This window comes from Salarias fasciatus, chromosome 10 (genome assembly GCF_902148845.1).
Source record: "Salarias fasciatus chromosome 10, fSalaFa1.1, whole genome shotgun sequence".
In the NCBI taxonomy this organism is placed as follows: Eukaryota; Metazoa; Chordata; class Actinopteri; order Blenniiformes; family Blenniidae; genus Salarias; species Salarias fasciatus.
In genome coordinates, this window is record NC_043754.1 from 1,615,834 (window position 1) to 1,634,844 (window position 19,011).

The 19,011-nt window shown below is 48.3% G+C and overlaps 1 protein-coding gene across 2 annotated transcripts in view; it reads right to left on the reverse strand.

Moving 5' to 3' along the window:
* The window catches only part of opcml (opioid binding protein/cell adhesion molecule-like), a 372,753-nt gene that overhangs the window by 199,239 nt on the left and 154,503 nt on the right, over positions 1 to 19,011 (reverse strand). The window contains exon 2 of one of the 2 annotated variants that reach the window (XM_030101011.1): positions 6,881 to 6,956. In XM_030101011.1, coding sequence (XP_029956871.1) covers positions 6,881 to 6,956 — 76 coding nt within the window. Of the gene's footprint in view, positions 1 to 6,880; positions 7,330 to 19,011 lie in introns of those variants that run through there. The other variant, XM_030101010.1, reaches the window with a different exon arrangement.

The window sequence follows — 19,011 nt, forward strand, 5'->3', positions numbered from 1 at the left end:
TCAGCACACAGATCAATAATCCCCGCTAATAAACATGCCGGAGAGCCCATCAGACAACGTTCCTCTGGAAGCTGCAGAAACTGAAGGTTTCCAGAGGAAGCCTTTCACTCCGGGTTCGGGTTGTTAAAGAAGCAGGAGGAACGAAGTCTGGCCTCGTTTTGTCACGACCGGCCCAGTTTGTGAAACGACGCAGGGCTGAACGGCGCCCATTATCCTCCAGCCGCAACGGACTTCCTGTTAGTGCGTCTCGGAGGGGGCGGGGCCAGCTAGCCGCAGATCCACTGTCATTAAAGCCAGAAAACTAAAGCGGGTCGGGGAACGGAGCTCTGGGTCATCCAGAGCAGGGATTCACTGCTGCCCGCTCTGCTCTGCTCAGCTCCAGGAATCCTACACAACTTCGACAAAACACAATCAAATCCATGTTTGCAGAGTTTTTGTTTCTTTCCAAAGGAAAAAAAAAAGCACTTTGAAAGTCGGAAGACAAAGAAGCACTTTGGTTTGAGGCCCGTAGCTTCCTTTATTTTTAATTTCTCAATTTAAATCAGACGTTTGTTGGTGCTTTGCTGGAAAAGGCTGTTAAATCCTCCACTTCAGATTCTCCCCTTCCTGATTGGTTAAATTACTCCAGCGGTGCCGAAAACACTCAAAGTCATGTTCAGAACCAGCAGGCTTTAAAACGAAAACCGAAACAGAGAGGCTGATCCATCGGGACTCTGACCGACGTTAAAATCAGTGGATCCATCCAGCGAAGCGATCTGCGACTCGTGGAAATGTTCGCGTTCCGTTTTGCGGCGGTGGAGGTGGAACTCCACGGTGAACGCCAGCCGTAATCCAGACAAAGCCCTCATTTAAATTCTGCTGTCTGCGAGCGGCGTCCCTCGTGGCGCCGCCGGGAGTCGATCACCTGACAGCCCGATCAGACCGACTGGAGCAGCTCAGTTCACTTCACCCGAGATCTGAGCCTGAATCCGGTCCAGAGTCCAACAGGGACTGTTCTCACAACGTCCCAGGACAACCAGGGATCTGGAACCACAGAACTTCCTGTCCTTACGTGGAAACGTCCCCGACACGAGGCAGTGATCAGACAGAGATCATTATTTCAACCTTTCAGACCACTGCAGTCCGCTGCTTTAAAAAACGACTCATTCCAGAAGGAACAGGAATTTATCTGAATTATTGAGGAATCCGTCGGTTTCACTGAATCAAGTCGTCTCACTGGTACGAGGCGTTGAAAAATGAATGAAGATAAAGGAATTAGAAAGTTCTGTGATGTACGACAGCCGGTTAAAGACATCTGTGGATATTCACAATACAGGAAGAGACGTGAAATGAAATAAAATCATTCAAGGTGATGAAATGATTCATCAATTAAAATGATTCCTCCGTCTCACTGGCTGAATCGCCTGCTTCTCTGATCACTAACGGACCCAGGTTTGTAATTATTTGCCATTTGTTTTAAAACCTGTTGCTTGATTTCAGCTGTTTTGGGACTTTTCACCTGAATGAAACCATATTCTGAATGAATTTCTGAATGAAATGTGCCAGTGAGCAGCAGCAGGAAAACCTCCGGACTCCCGCTGAAGATCACGGAGGAGGAACAAGCACCACCTGGTGGCCGTTCATGGCGTTACTGAGCACAGATACGTGAATGATCTGTAATTAAAACTGTGTCTTCGTGATATCAGAGGGACAATAATTCTGTTGAGCGATACGGTAAAATGATATATGGTAAATAAATAAAATCTATTTTGAGATTTCTCATGGAGATAACTATCCAGCCCTGCTCTGCTAATCACAATCAGATATTTATCACGATCGGCACGTCGATGCAAACCGGGCAACGGTCCAACCGATTAGACTCCATTACTCACAGCTAATCAGACGCCGACAATCTCTATTAAATTACCTGCATTAAAAATCTCACAGGCAGGAAGCGGGAGGCGGCTCCTTCCTGTCCGGAGGACGCCGCTCATTCAGGGAAAAACTCATCCAGGGAGGTTTTATTTAGTTCTTTTTTATTAAAAATTTTTTTTTTTTCCACCCCAAAAACTTTAAATACTTCCTCAAATCACACACACACACACACACACACACATTAAAAGTTAAAGAAAATTAGACTCAGATGTGAAGTGGTGTGTTTTTCGGGGGAAGCGGCTCCTGGTACAGTCTGCAGCTCATTATGTTCTGGTGATGAAGCCAAGTGAGAAGAAAACATTGTCGAAATCTAAATTTAAATCAAATCGACATCCAAAAATAAAATCCTGAAGCGGCACATGGTCGCAGCCGGATCGCTCGTGTTCACATTCTGTTAAAAACACACTCGTGTTCACGGACGCCCTTCAGCTCGCAGGTAAAAAGCCTCCGCAGGTCAGAATGAAGGTGGAAAAACAAAAGTTTCACCGCAGATCACAAAGCGAAGCCGTCAAAATCTTCTGGGATTCAAAACACCGCTGGGATTAATCCTGGGACCAATACTCTGATTTCAGCAGGTTTACGGCTGAATCTTCACGTGAAAACGATTCTTCAGGTCGCAGCGGAGCTCGGCTTCGACTCAAACTGCCTTCCTGTCGTCTGCAGGTTTCTGGAGCAAAACATCAGATTCACACCGAACAGCAGGAGAGTTCAGCTCCTCCCAAACCTCCAGGTTATCAGACTCAGCCTCTTCAGTCAGACAGCATCACACACACACACACACACACACACACACACACACACACACACACACACACACACAGTAAGAAGTAAATTAAACCTCTCCAAACTCAGGAACATGAAATGTGAAGTTCATCAGATGAAGGTTTGTGTCTGGAGCATCGAGACGTTTCCACATCGAAGCAAGACGGCGTCCAGACAGAAGCGGATTTAAAAACTACTTTTCAGTTAAAAAAAAAAAAAAATCTCACTGAAGTCACGGCTGTTCACGAACAGAGTCGGAGAGTTTTGGTTTAGTTAAAGTGTTTTCCTCTTTTCCGGTGACGTGCAGTGAGGTTCATGTGAGCGGCGTGCTCACAAGTAGCACACAAAAAAAAACACACATTTAATTTTAAAGAATGTCATTACGGTGTTACCTTTACTTTAATGAACTGGGTGACAAAAGCAGGCAGGAAAAGCAGAAAAGGCGTTTTCTCAGTGGACGTCCGGCTCTCTGAAGCACCAGTCCGTTTTAAAGAAGCGGGTTTTCCGATGCGTGCTCTGAAGCTCCGGCGTTGGGCTGCCTTTAGCTATTATTTCCTCCTTCGAGCGGAAATCCAAAGTTGAGAATTGTTTTAGCTTCTGAGTATAATCCCCCATTCTGAATTTATGACAAGGTGACAAGAAAGAAACTGACGACTCGGCACTTGACACGCTACCTGTTAATGTCTCATTCCACCGCCACCGCCGGGCATCGTTAGCGCCCCCTAACATGAGGCCGGAGAACTGTCGGCCCCCCTTATGCTTCTAGACCACAGATCGTATGGCACAAGAAAACGCATTAAAAAAAAAGTTGCGGACAAAAACGCGGCTCATTATATAAATCAGCTAAACTATGAAATTTTAGTTCATATAAAATTTGTATTTGAACATTTAATAGCGACATAAAGCGAGAGCACCGCCCTCACCTGAGGCCCAGTCAGCCCTGGCCTCCGGATGTGGGCGGGGCAGCGCTGTGTCGCGCCGTGTCCGCTGCCTCGTCTCTTCTCAGTATTTTAATGGTAAATGTGAAAATTAAAAGATAAAACAAAAAAGTTAAATTGATAATTAGCTTATAAAAATCACTAGAAAATACAATTTAATTTATTTTTTTCATTTTCTTTCCTGTGACTGCACGCCACTCCTCTCTCTCTCTGGTCATTTCACCGGCTGTGATGGAGCCGAGTAGCGGCTCTGCGGTGGTGGCGGCGGCGGCGGCGGCACTGCCTAGCGTAGCTCCTTCCCAACAGGTCGGTCCTGGAGTTGCGGCCTGTCGTCTACGTTTCAGTGCGGTGAACTGGATCTTCAACAGCGGGCTCAAAACAACATGCTAACTCCATGCTAGGTTAGTGCTAGCTCCATGCTAACTCTGTGCTCGCTCCACGCTAGCTCCATGCTAACTCCATGCATGCTCCTTGCTAGCTCCGTGTTACCTCCATGGTAGCTCATTGCTAGCTCCATGCTAACTCTTTGCTAGCTCCAGGCAAACTCTTTGCTAGCTCCAGGCTAACTCCTTGCTAGCTCTGTGCCAACTCCGTGTTAACTCCGTGCTAGCTGCAGGCTAGCTCCAGGCTAGCTCGCTGCTCGCCCCCTGCTCGATGCGAGCCTCATTTTAACCGGCTGTCATGTTTCTCCTGCAGCCTGAGCGAAGCGCTTTACCAGGAACCGACGCCTCTTTCTGACAGCGTGTTTGATTTCTGACGTCTGGGGAAAAAAAAAAAAAAAAAAAAAAAAAAAAAGGCTCCGTTGGTTCCAAACTGCTGTTTTCGTCAGGAAAATGTCACATGAGGAGAAAGACGGCAGCTGGAACGGAGCTGACGGCAGGAAAAACACTCTCTCTAATTCATCAGGCAGTACGAGGACGCCGCTGTGTCCCTGCTGTCTCTTCCTGTGCTGGAGCTCCTGGAGCTCCTGGAGCTCGGTCCACTGTGTTCGGGGAACAACGCTCTGATCCGGCGGCTCCACAGGCTCCATTGTTCCCGGTTCCTGGTTTCTACCGGCAGCAGCTTGGCGGGGAAGCAGGGTGAAAATCATTTTCTCTGCTGCTTTCAGAACCGTCCAAACCCGGAGAGCTCCGAGCGAAGTGGACGAGGCGGCAGATCGTCCTCCTCACGGCCAGGTGTGTCGGACACTCTGGCAGGGCGGCGCCGGGCGGCGAGCGGACGGACGGACGCATTGTCGAGCTTTACACTCGGCTTTCTACAACTCCACTTTCAGGAATTAAAGTGAGTCATGGCGGCGGTTCCGCTCTGCGGCGGCGGCCAGGAAGGAGAATCGTCCCGCTGCTGGAGGGAATCGAACAAAGGCTCCGGTCGGCGGCTCCAACCCGCCTCCCTCCAGGCGATTTCATGACTGTCAGAGTGGAGCAGTGTGACTGTTTCTTCACGTTCTGCCACAGATCCTCCACGGCGCCCGACTGGCCGGCCGGGAGACCCCCTGCTGAGGCTCGCTTCTGATTGGACGACTGTCCTGGAGCGGTACGGCCACCGCTGTACGAAGCTCCTCACTACCACATTAGAAAGGTGTGTGTGTGTGTGTGTGTGTGTGTGTGTGTTCTCAGCTAATTCCATGAAGTAAATTCAGTAAAACTGGATTTTGGAATCATCTCAGTCGAAAAATGGCTGAAATGAAAACGGGAGTTCATTAATGTGGAGGAACTGGCTGTGGTCCTGTGAGGGAGGAGGGCGGGGCCTGACGGGGGTCCTGATGGGGGCCTGACGGGGGTCCTGATGGGGGCCTGACGGGGGTCCTGATGGGGGCCTCATGTGGACCATCGTCCTGGTCTGAAACCCCGTCAGAGACGACGGTTAAAGCTGTGGTTCCAGCCTGAGGCGGGCCTGGAGCCTGGAGCCAGAGACCCAGGTGGGCTCCAGGGGGTCTGAGCCACCGGATCCTGGACCAGACCGGGAGACGGAGACGGGATTAACGGCGGGACGAGTGAGGCCGGAGACGCGGCGCCGTCACCTCCGCCTCCCCGCCTGCAGCAGCCTGTTTAGCTGCTCTGTGTGTCGACAGTCGTCAGCCTGCTGGATAATTCCCGTCCAAACAGCGGCAGCCGCTGAACTCTGCTGCCCTGCTCTGACAGCTTCAGGTACTGAACACACACACACACACACACACACACACACACACACACACACACACACACACACCGGGGTGAGCGGCTCACAGCTGCGGCGCCGTGCAGATGTGCGCGGCTGCTTTGCATTCGGCGGAAACGGCTTCATATGTTTATTTAACCTCAGAATCAGGCTGGTTTTCATTTCCTGACGCTGCTGATTATCTCTCCGGCTCCATCCTCATCTAAATGTAATGAAAGACAATCTGTTTACACACACACACACACACACACACACACACACACACACACACGCACAGGCGCTGAGAGGAAGAAAACAGGAACCAATTCCCCAATAATACGAAACCAAAGTTGCAGCTGAACTGATGGATTTAAGAGCAAATCGCCTCATTTTAGGATCGATTCAGAAACAGAACTCCTGAAATCCACTGGATCTCCGCCGGGATCCGCACCGTGGCCTCGGTTCAGTGAAGAACATCAGCTCAAGTTTCTGATAACCGAATGAACTCTGACTGGATGGAAGGTTCAATGCATGAAAAACAGAGAAAAGAAAAAGAAAAGGAGGAAGGAAGGAAGGTGCTTGAGCACCACCTGGGGTCTCTTTGTGCACGTGTCTGTTACATGATGGAGGATCTGAGTGCAGGCGCGTGCACGTGTGTGTATGTGTGGTGACAGCAGTGGGGGGTGGAGGAGGGTGGAGGGGGGTGGAGGGGGGTGGGGGGGGTCTGTATCAGCATCCCCAGAAGAGATCCTGATGTTTTTTCTCTCCAGCGTCACACCTGCCCCGGTGGAGGAGAGCTGCACGGTGCGCAGGAAGCACGTGAAGCCGCGCGCTCAGAGGAACAGTGACAGCGGATCAGCTGAGCTCGAGCCTCCTGAAGCTCCGAGCCTCCAGCCCCCCCTAAAAAAACCTCAACTCCCCCCACAACACCGGAAAACCAAGCAGAGCAATAACATTCAAGGGCACCGCGCAGCGCGCGCGCGGCTCTGCCCCAACTTGCGCGCACTTGCCAAGATGTGGGAAATAAACAGGCGTCTGTGCGCGTTTTTTTTCTCTCTCTCTCCCGCATCGGGATGCGGTGACCTTTAGTGACTGGAGCTTGGTGTGCGGAGCGGCGGGCGGGGACTTACTTGAGGACGGCGCTGTCCCCCTGTCTCACGGTGATGTTGTCCTTTAGCACCGAGTCTCCGCTCCGCGCCGGAACTCCTGCAGGTACAAGGAATAACAATTTAAGTCCGAGCACGACGAGGCATTTCCCGGGCGCCGCCAGACAGCCGCTAATCCCCATCTCTTCCTCTGTCGCTGCGCAACTTCCAGGAGAACTTGAAGCGTCCGCGTTTTATTCCACCTCTCCACGAGAAGCTGCGCGCGCGCGCCGCAAAAATGCCGCTCCGCAAAACCCAGACGCAGCGCGCAGCCGAGACCTGCGCTCCAGCTGATTCCCTCCGAGTGGCGCCGGCTGCCGCTCACAGTCCCGACAGTCTCTGCCCGGCTTCCAGGGAGAAAGGGAACGGGAGAGGAAAGGAAAAGAAAGAAAAACAAGCCCGGAGTTGGGAGGAAGGAGAGGAAAGCGCCGTTTGCCGGAGAAATGCGCACCGTCTCCCGCTCCGGACTGGAAGCTCCGTGAAATGGATGCTGAGGCGCTGAGGCGTCTGCCAAGTCTCCTCCTGCTCCCCCCGCGTCGCTGCTGCCCTCCTGCCTCTCCCCGGTTCAGTCCTCCGCTTTCCGCTTTTTCTGCGCGTCGCCTGGATCAGACTGTAGAGCCGAGGAGGAAAAACCCGAATCCGCTCTCTCTCTCTCTCTCTCTCTCTCTCTCTCTCTCTCTCTCTCTCTCTCTCTCTCTCTCTCTCTCTCTCTCTCCCCTCTCTCTCTCTAACACTCCCTCTCTCCCTCCCTCCTTTTCTCCTCTCCAGGTATCCTCCTCTCGTGCGCCATATGGTCCACAGCCTGCAGGGTTTTTTTTTTTTTTTTTTTCATCTTCACAGACAGGTTACACTAAGTGGAGCCCAAACTGTGGCCCGGGGACCTGAAGGGGGGGCACCCTGGCAGAACCCTGGGTGTCCAGGACTTCATGGTGAAACATCTGCTCTCCAGCAGACACACACACACTTCACACACAACACTTGAACACACTTTAAATCTAGGTAAGATTTCCATCCAGAAAATATTGAGCCGGCCCCAACCGACATCCAGAACACCCAAACAGTCCGATGCGTCTGTGACCGTCCAACTTCTTTCCTTCAGATCCAACCGTAACGGAATCATTCTCTGTAAAGCAATTTAACTGAGTTATTTCTAAATGTTTGTCAATTGGGTAAAATAAATCAGCCACTTGTAAATCGTTATAATGGTTTGTTTTAGCTGAACATTAACACTGCATTTAGTTGGAAATACATCACTGCCATGACCTGTGAACTTTGACCTTACACAGACAGCAGGACCGGATTCAACAGTTCTCAGTCCAGGTTTGATGTGAAAAGTAATCAAACTATTTAGATTCACTGAACTACGAGAACACAACAAGACACCAAGAACACCATCAAAAATAAACCTCTCCTCCCAAACTCCCATGATGCATTGCAGCATGATCATCATCGTGGCCGCCTCTTTTCAGGTTGAAGAGCGGTGCAGAATTACTTTGAGTCTCATTCATGAAACAGATTTAGGGTTTATTGGATATAATATGCTTTAATTAGAAGAAAAAATGTTAAATCATCGACTCGAATCTGTTGTTGAGGGAACAAGAGACTCAAAATTCTCAAAATGTTTCATGAAGTTTTTGGAAAACATTTTAAGTATTTATAGTATTTCTCGAGTTGAAATCACTAAATGTTACCTGGAGGTTTGATCAAGAGTTAATGTTTTAAATGAACCATTTAAAAACCTCTCAGAACTCAAACCACTGTGGAAAAGTTGCGGCGTCTCCCTGAACCGAGTCTTCATTTCCATCCTGGGAGCAGAATTTCAGGAAGTCTTCATATTTTCAGGACCTGAATGTTGACAGAAATCACTGGCGGCAAATGAAATAACGCTTTTTTTTTAGTTCTACTTACTCATTTAACCGATGGCAGCCTATAACCTGGTTTCTTTGAAAGTTTCTTTTAAGTTGTAAATATATTTAAGAGTTTTGATTCACTTTGTGATCTGTGATAAACTGTAATTCACATTACAGTGAAGCAAACTTTCGAATGTAGATTTCCTGATCTGTCTTAGATCCAGAAATCGAGGTTCCAACACGAGTCAGTGCTGTTCCTCATTCATCCACCAGGGGTCCCCACCTCTTCCACGGATCGCAGTTTTCCTTCTGGACGTTTGATTCCGAGTCCAGCTTCTTCATGCAACCATAAATAAAAACACTGATCAGAGGAAGAGAGCAGCGACGACCAAGTGAAGAAGAACCACGTTTAGAACGGTTGGACGTTCCAATTTTCAAGCACTAAAAACTCAGGATTTTCATACTTTAACACAAAATGAGGCAATAAATCAAGTAAGACGGGGAAATTAAGAATTCAACGTTTCAGGAGCGCTGATTACAGGAATGAGTGCAGCTTTAAATCCGTCACCTCTGGATCCCTTTTATTCTGAAAATTCAGGAAATCCAAACGAAGTTCCCACATTTCTGCTTCCAGTCGAGGGTGAAGGTTACAGTTCACTTCATCTGAGACGAAATCTGGCATCGGCTGCTCAGCAAAACACGCAGGACGTGAAGGAATCAACACCTCAGCCTCAGACGAGTCCTCATACCGGTCACCGTGGGACCGGGACCAGAGTCTCGGTTTGTTGTTTTCACCACGGCGAGTCAGAGCAGCCACGTGAACGGAACATCCACCCTCGCTAATTGGCACCGCTGGCAGCCGGGTGGCTTTCCGGGCGGGTGACCGGCAGCGGCGCTCGGCGCCCCGAGGCGACAAAACAAAGAAGAATTGTTCAATCTGACGATAACTTAATTCCGCGCAGGCCGAGGCGGAGCGGGGCTGTAATAACAGGCTCTCGGCGCCCGGCACCGCTTCAGAACCACAGCGGCTCGATGCGCTTGTTGAGCGGTTTAAGAAAGAGGTCCTTGGTAAAAAGTGTCTTCAAATGGGAATTCAGCATGTTTTTTATTTGGCAGCCATGACAGGAAGCAGGTCAAGGACCACTGCCGGGGAATGGAGTTGTTGGGAAATATTCAATTTCACCTTAAAATCTTACTTTATAATGGAACAGAATAATAAAAAATACAAAATAAAAGTTTTTACAGCGAGGAGGTTTTGCTCGAGGAGCAGCATCAGTCGGGTTTCCAATGAAAGCTACCAATGAACTTAATGAAAGTGTGTTTTCATCAGTGGAGCAAGTCGAGATCCAAAAGCTTCTCAAATGAAACTGTTTTCCTTTCATGCAGCATAAACATTCAGAAAGTCTTTGAACATGAGATGAAAAATACAGACTCCTTCCCCACATCGGTCCTGGACCTGGTCCTGATCCATCATGACTGGACAGTCCTGAATGATTCTTATTTAGGTCAATGAAACAGAAGGAACATGCTTCGTCTCTAAACTCCTAAACACGACGTTAAACTTCCAGGCGATGCGGCTCTCGGTCCGGTCAAGCATGACGGTCTCCACAAACGAGGACATTTCTGACGTTCGCCTCAGAAAGTCCAATTTCCTGAGGCAATTATTCAGCATCAAACGAGAACCGACGTCCAGCTGGGCTCAGGACTGACTGATCGCGTTGGACATAAAGCTGTAAACGAAGTGCGTCTAAAGTTTCCTCCGAGTGGAATCATTTCAGACGAGACGATGATCGCATCCAGTGACGTTCGCCAGAGGAACGTCGTGTGAAAGGGGAAAAACATCCAGCACTTCCTCTGCAAGCAGGTTACAGAAACAGACTCAAACACTGCTGCTTGACAGATTTTCTCAAGAGATTCTGATTAATTTCATCCATTTCATCTTAATTTACCCAACCATGCTGAACCTAACTTCCTCTGACCTTCTCCTTCAAACTCAGACATTTTTTCAGGTTTTACTAAAACATCATCTGGAACTACTTATCATCTAATCCAAGTCTCACCCTGAAACTATTCACAATGTTTCAACACATTCGGATATTTTCACTTTAACATTCAATGATTTTCTTTCCCAGAAGGAGAACAAGTCCTCCAGGCGTCTGGAGACACGTTGCACAACACAAACTAAAACTACAACCTGAGTCAAACAAAACATTTCCTCCGACTGGATTTCTGCCTTTATAAGAGTTTCCACAAGACACACCAAGGGCTCTTGAGCAGGGCCAGATAAGGGTTCAAACCATCAACATGGAGGGACTGCCATCACTCATCTCCAAGACAACAAAGAAGAAGAAGGAGAAGAAGCAAGGAGGAGGAGGAGGTCTGCTGTGTTCGGTTTAGTTGACGAAACCACTACAAACAACAACAATGATGCTTTTATAAAAATGAATGTTGACTCAGTCGTCCTCAGTTTCTCAGAAAAAAGCTTTTTCCAGCTGACCCTCGTCGCTTCCCTGCTTTCTGCTGCTCTCCACCACAACAGTACATGGGACTTATTCACAAGAGGTGTACTGAAGTGTATGACAGAAATTATTTTAAACTCTCCTTCAGAAAGTCAGTTAATGCTTATTAATTCAGGGCTTCACTGACATCAATATGCCGTCTAGCAGACCAGGAGACTTATGGGGACTGATGGAAAATCCCTTTTACATTCTGAGGTAGTTTCTCCATCCCGGGGTGAACAAACTCCACAATTAAAGGGCAACTCCGTTTTTTTGACACCTGGACCTCATTTCTAGGTGTGTCATGCTCATATACTCACTCAGACAAACATGGTGCAGCTCGGAGTCCTCCAGAAGTTATTTAGATCCAACCGATTTAGCGGGGGCCACGGCAATGGAGCTTCAGCGCAGGACATAATCTCTGCAAAATCGCTCATTTCGGCTATATTTTTTCATCCATCGCCAGTGTTATCATAAAGTCAGCTCGTCTACCGTCTTCAGATGGGTCAGCTGACAGTTTTCGCTAAGTTAGCCACAATTAGCTCGGATGGGAACGTTGCGGAGCTCCTCTCCCCAGCAGAGAGGCACTTTAAACTAATTAACTAATTAAGACCCTGTTGAACATTTAGATTCAAACAAAGTTGTAAGTTAATCAAAAACCATGATATCTGAAAATTTTGGCCAAAGTGGAGCTTCAGAAAAACTCGTCCTGGTGTCTGTAGGTCGACGGTTGAGACTGAGATCCGATGGAGGGCTTCTGAGAAAGAAGTGTCATTAGTGTCATTAGCATTGTGAAGGTCTCGTAGTAGGGATGGAACCAAATTCAGTACGTTTAAAGGTACTGACCGAATTCCGTCGGAATTCACAATAAAACCAAACGGCACCATGCTTCGGTACCTGAACGCCTCCACTGGTGTGTGAATGTGTGTGTGAATGGGTGAAGGTGTTAATGCAGTGTAAAGCGCTTTGGGCTCTGTCAATGCAGTGTAAAAGCGCTATATAAGTGTAGACCATTTACCATTTACCATTTAACGCATCGTTGTGACTGTGAGGGAGTGCAAGAGCAGGAAGTGTCCCATGTCGAACCTGAATGCAGCACTGCACAAGAGCGTAATGACGCCAGCAGCTAGCATGTCAACAAAGCAAGCGTGACTAGAAAGCTCTCGAAAGCATGCTTCCACTTTTTAAAATAAGATGTAAACTACGCTCGCTGCGGCGGGAAAACTTGGAATCTGAAAGCTTCTGGTTAAGAACAAGATTTTTCTCAAAGCTGAGGAGTGACAAGCCTCAGATCTACGGCTACAACGCCTGCATTCAGCATCAAAGAGCACACTAGCATCTGTTGGCAAACTAGCATCAATTAAAACACTAGAGTCTGTTAGCACGCTAGTTGATTAGTGACTCATCGTCTGCAGCCAGCAACAAATTAACATTCATTTCTACATAAACACACAACAGTACCGAAAACTGGTACAGTTTGTATCTGCAGAAATGAGAACAGTATGAATTCCTACTCACTACTGATCGGCAGATGAATGAAGCTTCATGAAGCTTCATTGTTTTCCAAAGCCACTAGATGGCACTCTTGGTTCTAAGATAGAAGGCTGAAGGACTGCCAATAACGTGTGCTCTCAAAAATTTCTTGAACAGATAGCACCATCTAATGGCTTGAGAAAATCAAGACAGTGGTTCATGAAGCTTCGTCTGCACGGCGCTAGGTCTTGTTAGCCACTGAAGCTAGCTATCAAACTGACTACACAGATCTCTGAACAACATTGAAAACAATTCAGAATACTTTCATCAAAAAATCAGCAAATAAAAGACATGATTAGCATAGTGGCATTGCTAACTGCTAGCATGTTAGCGTTAGCATATTGGTCCTGGCTTTAACGGTGGTGGATCATATTTGTGAGCTGTAGTGTGTATTTTTCCAGGATTCTGATTGGCTCGCCTGGCATCATGCTTCTGGTTACACTGCCCCCTGTAGGGATGATGCCGTTGATGACAACAGGGACCTTTATTTTTATTTATTTATTTGTTTTTAACAAGTCAAGAACCCTGAAAATGCCATGAAATAGTTCACTTTAATGAAACGCTCCGTCGACCTCCACATCTGCATTGCTGTCTGCCATTAAAAAAGGCTGGATAAGCAGCTTGTACATTTTACTGAAAGAGGGAGAATCAAAACTTTTTCATCAAATGAAATTGCTTTTGTGCATTCCATGTTTACACACTGGATATGTTGGAGTGGGATTTAACCCCCTGCAGAGGGCGCAGGGTCTTTGTGTGGCGTCCTTTATAAGCCCACTCAGCTGGTGGAAGTTCAAGAGGGTCCAATACAAAATGAACACAACAAGAGATTCAAAATTGCACACTTATTCAAAAAAAATTATAAATGAAGAAATATTACAGAACAGGTAAAGAAATCACTTATTATAAAAGCACAACGGTAGACAAAAAAAAAACATGTCTGATGGGAATTCTATATCCAGAAAACAAGTACGTTGAATATTGATTCTGTTCCACAGAGCCGTTCTCATGATGTGTGTGTTAAACTGCTCGATAATGCTCACATCTAATCCATCAGCCAGACGGCAGCACAGCCGTCTGGAGTGTTTCAAATCGCCAGAAAACATCCAGTAAACATCGCTTTGCCCATTAGATCAGCGGACAGCGGTCGGGCTATTTAAAGATAAAAACACGACAGGAAGCGATTCAGTCAAAATGTGTTTTCTGAACACACACACACATCTCTGCGTTTGGAATATCTCAACCTCCTTTTTTTAAAGCAATGTTTAGGAGGAAGAAAGAAAGGGGGGACATGTCGGCCAGCAGGGCTTCTCTGCAGCATCGGGAACCCAGGACAGACCGGACTTTTGGATAAAGTGTTGAAGTGACCAGGAGTCGGAGCTTCAGTCGTTTTGTTTTAATCCTCATCTACATGCACGACGGCGCTGCCGACCACGAGGGACCAGAGCGACGCATCCCGCAGAAGCCGCCTACAGCAAGGGACCACGAGGGACCAGAGTGAAGTGTCCAACAGAACCGCCGACCGCGAGGGACCAGAGGCGTGTCCAACAGAAGCCGCCGACTACTGGGGACCACAAGGGACCAGAGCGGTGTGTCCAACAGAAGCCGTCGAACACTAGGGACCACGAGGGACCAGAGCAACGAGAGCAACGAGTCCGTCAGAAGCCACAGACCATGAGGGACCATGAGGGACCAGAGCGACATGTCCAACAGAAGCTCTGTCCATCACTAAGACGGCTTCGGAGCCTCGTGAGAAGATCCAACAAGACCATTTATTCACCTGAACTTCAGTTCTGCACGCTGTCGAGATGTGGGACGGATCGGTCACCGTCACGGGGGGGGGTTGGTTGGACTGAGGGGGGCGGGGGTTACAAGCAGCTCCTGGGATCGTGTTGGTTGAAGTGTCAATTCGTTGACGGTCTGGTACTTTCAAGGCGACACTTCCTGCTCGTCAGACTCGTCACACGTAGCATCGACGGGGCGATAAAAGGCTCGACTCCCGGCGATAAACACTCGGAGCGCCCGGCGCGCCGCGGAGCCTCCGAGACAATTACGTCTTCTTTAGAAGGTGGGAGGCTTTTGTGTTTTAAAGGTTTTATTACCCAATTTTGTGGCTGCAACAGTTGAACACAAAAACTTTCAGCAGAGTGAAAGTGGACCTTTGGGTGTCATTAAAAATGAAATATATTCGCCACGCCGTCCCTGCATGTGCCATTTCCTCTGGTTTGGACCGTTTTCACAGCAGCAGCAGCTAAATGCCAGAATCCCCCCGTTTGAGCCCTGAGATCCCCGAGTCGCTGTCGCAGGCAGCAGGATGTTGTTCGGTTTATCTGAAGGTTGTTATTGAGGAATTATGATGATGTCTTGAGCCGGAGAAATTGGGCAAAGATAAGACTTAATTAAAATGATATCTGCCTGGGATGCAAGGCGAGTCCTGTCTGGTGAGCACGTCTTAATGGTTTTTAAATTAAAACCCCTCCCTGACCTCAGCAAAATCCAAGATATGTGGTCTTAATTAGAGTGGAGGGAGGAGGGAGGAGGGAGGAGGGAGGAGGGGCCCTCTGTGGAACAGCCGGCCCCCCCACGTCGACGAGGACGGCATTGGGTCGCTTCATTCCGGCTCTTTGTTTGCTCCCGTTTGGACGCCGAGTATCGGATGCATCGGTTCATGCGACTCGGTTTCACGCTGGTCGTCCGCTTTTGAAAGCCGACACACACGGAGCTCGAGCCCGGCGGGTTCGACCCTGGCCGTTCCGCCTCACAGCGGGTCAGGTGATCCGGGCGACCTTGCTGAAGCTTCGCTATGCAAAGCAAGGCCAAGCATGCAGAAATGACAAATTAGACTGGCATTGTTTGCCGCGCTGCCCTCATGAATCACCGTCGGCGCATCATGCAAATGCAGCTCAGGCATGACGGATACAGGAGCTGGATGTATCGATTCACACCGGCTCAAATGAACTTCAGCACTGTTGTTTTTTAGGGGGAGGGACTGTGGAGGGAGTCAAACACGGCGCAACTTCACCCCGAGCAGATTGTGTTCCTCATTTATTTCACTTATACATGCAGTGACATTCACATAATTTCCTGCTGCGACGCATTAACACCGGACCCTGGGTGGTTTACTCAGACAATCCGGCGCTAATCTTCATTCATATCATGCAAGGATGGGCAGAGCTGGCAGACAATGGACGGGCCTCGGACCAAAGCAAGCCAATACCCTCAGCAAAAACATGGCTGGACTGAATAAAGAGGCCCGGCTCAATAGATCCAGTCCTCTGCAGGAGCTCACAATCCTCTGGCACACCAATGCTAGCGTTACGCAACTAATTCATGAGGGGCAGCGCTCCGAGGTCGGCCCGCCGAACCTCTGTGATGTGTTTTCCAATGCACCTGGTGCAGAGACGGCCGGCTCTTACGTGACCCGCCCAAACTTCAGATGAATGAAAGTCCAATAAATTACCACGGCAACACGACTTCCTCGTTCTGAAAACGTATTTCAGATGCAGAGAGGCAGTCGGACCTTCAGCTAATATAAACCGATGACATTAAACACTCAACTGGCTTCAATTAAAAACAGAAAAAGAGGCTTTCAGCTTTTATCAGAACCATTATTGTGAGTCTTCAATGGCGGAGCAGCAGGCCGGACTCCGCTCAGAGTTTTCAGGGTGGAATGACTTCTTATTGACAGCGTGTGAGCGTTATTGGATTTATCTCCTTCTCCAGCCATAGCAACCAGGTCAGCCTGTTTCTATCCAATCTCCACTGGTCTCCCGTCTCCGTCTCCCGGCGGCGGCGAGATGGAACTTTTAGTGCCTTTTTAAAGGAACATCGGTTCTGCAGTGTGATTTCTTTTCTCTCCTCCAAACCTTTAACAGTGTCTGGAACACACAATATTCCACGTTCTCATCGTTCTGCCACACAAAGCCAAGGAGTCTGAATCTGTCGCTCCAGCGCAGAGTAACACCTCGTCCTGCTGCACCGGTGTTTGTGTAATAACAGCTGATTTATTCCACTGTGGCATCGTCCCCGTCTCTCATCACACACCGCCAGGCTGAAGACTCAATAACACGGGAATCCGACGCATTTTTGGAATTTTATTCTTCTCTATTGGCAAAAAAACAAACAATAGAAGTGAAGTGCTTTACGGTGCCTGTCTCAGCTCTCGGCAGCGTTTTCTGTTAGGAGGTTGAAGAGAGGAGCCCGGCTGCAGCGAGGCGGAGAAACCGTGTCCAGGTGGCCGCATCCGCCCACGCCGGGGAGGACACGACCTTTGACACCTGACCATCAGGTCAGCGCTTAACCTGGCAGCCATCTATCTGCAGAGATCTGCCCAGGCTCAGGAGCAACATGCAAACTCCACAGAACTCATCGCTGCAGACGTTGAAACATGAATTTCAGTCCAAACCAGTAAATCTTAAAAACATGAAATGTAGCTGGGAAAATGGAAAATGTGGGATCTGTTTGTTTTCTCACATCCGGCCTCCAGAAAGCTTGAAGTCTGAGTGCAGGACTGAGACCAGACTAGACTAGACTAGAATAAACCAGACTAGACTAGACCAGAATAGATTAGACTAGACTATACCACACCAGACCAGACAGGACTGACACCATTCCAGACCAAACCAGACCAGGCCAGGCCAGGCCAGGCAGGAGTAAAACCAGTCCAGACCAGATCAATCAAGACCAGACTACGTCAGACACAATTCCAGGCCAGACTAGACTAGACTAGACTAGACAAGACAAGACCAGGCAGGACTGGCACCGTTCCAGACCAGACTAGAGAAGACACCATTCCAGACCAGACCAAACCAAACTGCACGAGGCCAGACAGAACTGATACCAGACCAGACCTTTCAAGAACTGACACCATTCCAGACCAGACCAGACCAGACAGGACGGACAACATTACAGACCAGGACAGACAGAACTGGCACCATTCCAGACCTTTCAAGAACTGACTCAATTCCAGACCAGACTAGGCAAAACACACCAGACCAGACCAGACCAGACCAGACCGAACCGGCACCACTCCAGACTTCTGCTGCTTCATTAAACTCAGATCTGGACGGAATGAGACGACGGTCCTTCCGGGTCAGTGGACATCCAGATGTTCTCTCACCTTGAGACGCTCCATGATGATCAAACCCTCGTGAGGATTTTGAGATGTGTTGCTAACTTCAAATTGAAGATGAATTTCTGAGCTGAACTTTAAACCAAATTGATTGTTTTGAAATCTGCAGGTCGTTTTCATTATGTTTCTATTTGCATTTCACACATGCAGCCAGTCCTCGCTGGAATTGAGGTCAGACAATAACAGTTGTGTTTAAATGCTGCCCACTGCTTCTCTTTTAGGGGCAATTAGTCGTCATTAGTGGTAATAGTCAGGTTTATTTTCTATTAACTCCGGTCTTTATTTCAGGAGCCATCGCTCAGAGTGTGAATGAGTTTGGGGGGAGTAAGGTTCACGGGTGGGAAAGGAGCAGCTGCAGGCAGTAAAGAAAGAAAGAAAATGAGTTTTAATTTCATTGTTCCAAACCCTTTGTCTGGGTTCTTTAAGAAGCTGGAGGTCCGACGCCGTCGTGTTTAATCAAACATTCACTGATTGCTGCAGAAAAGGACTCGAATGGAGCTTAAAGAGCATCAGAAGTGAAGCTGAAGCTTCAGGAAGTGACCTGCTGGCTCGTCAAATGACAGCTGGAGTCGAACCTTCACCTTTATAACACCCGGATCAGTGTGGATCTGTTCTCTCTTCTGAGTGTGTGTGGTAGAAGGAAATGTGTGTGTTGTGTGTCAGATGAACCGGAGATGTTGTGACTCGGTTTCTCTCTGCTCTCAATTCTGTTCAGTTTCAAGGAAAATGGAATAATGCCGAGGAATACTCTGATATGATGAAACCCACAACGTGAAGAATGAAGCTGAAACAGAAGCTGATTCGCAGAACGACCTTTCAACTCTTCAGAGTGTGGAAGAGAAACACAAAGACAGAGGTCAAGACTCCGCTATGAAAGCGAGCAGAGCTCACATGCTGGTCGTTAAAACTGCACAATGGACACGATATGATAATAAGAGGAATCAAAATGCACTGCTGACCTGAGATGGAAATGAGTTCCTGCTGAGGAGGCTGGTGAGAAAGAAGGAACCTCCAGGATGGACGGATGATCACAGCCCGTTTCAAACCGGGGTTTCCCGACGCGTCCGGCTCAGGTGGGTTCTGCTCCCTGATTGGCTGAAAGGCAGC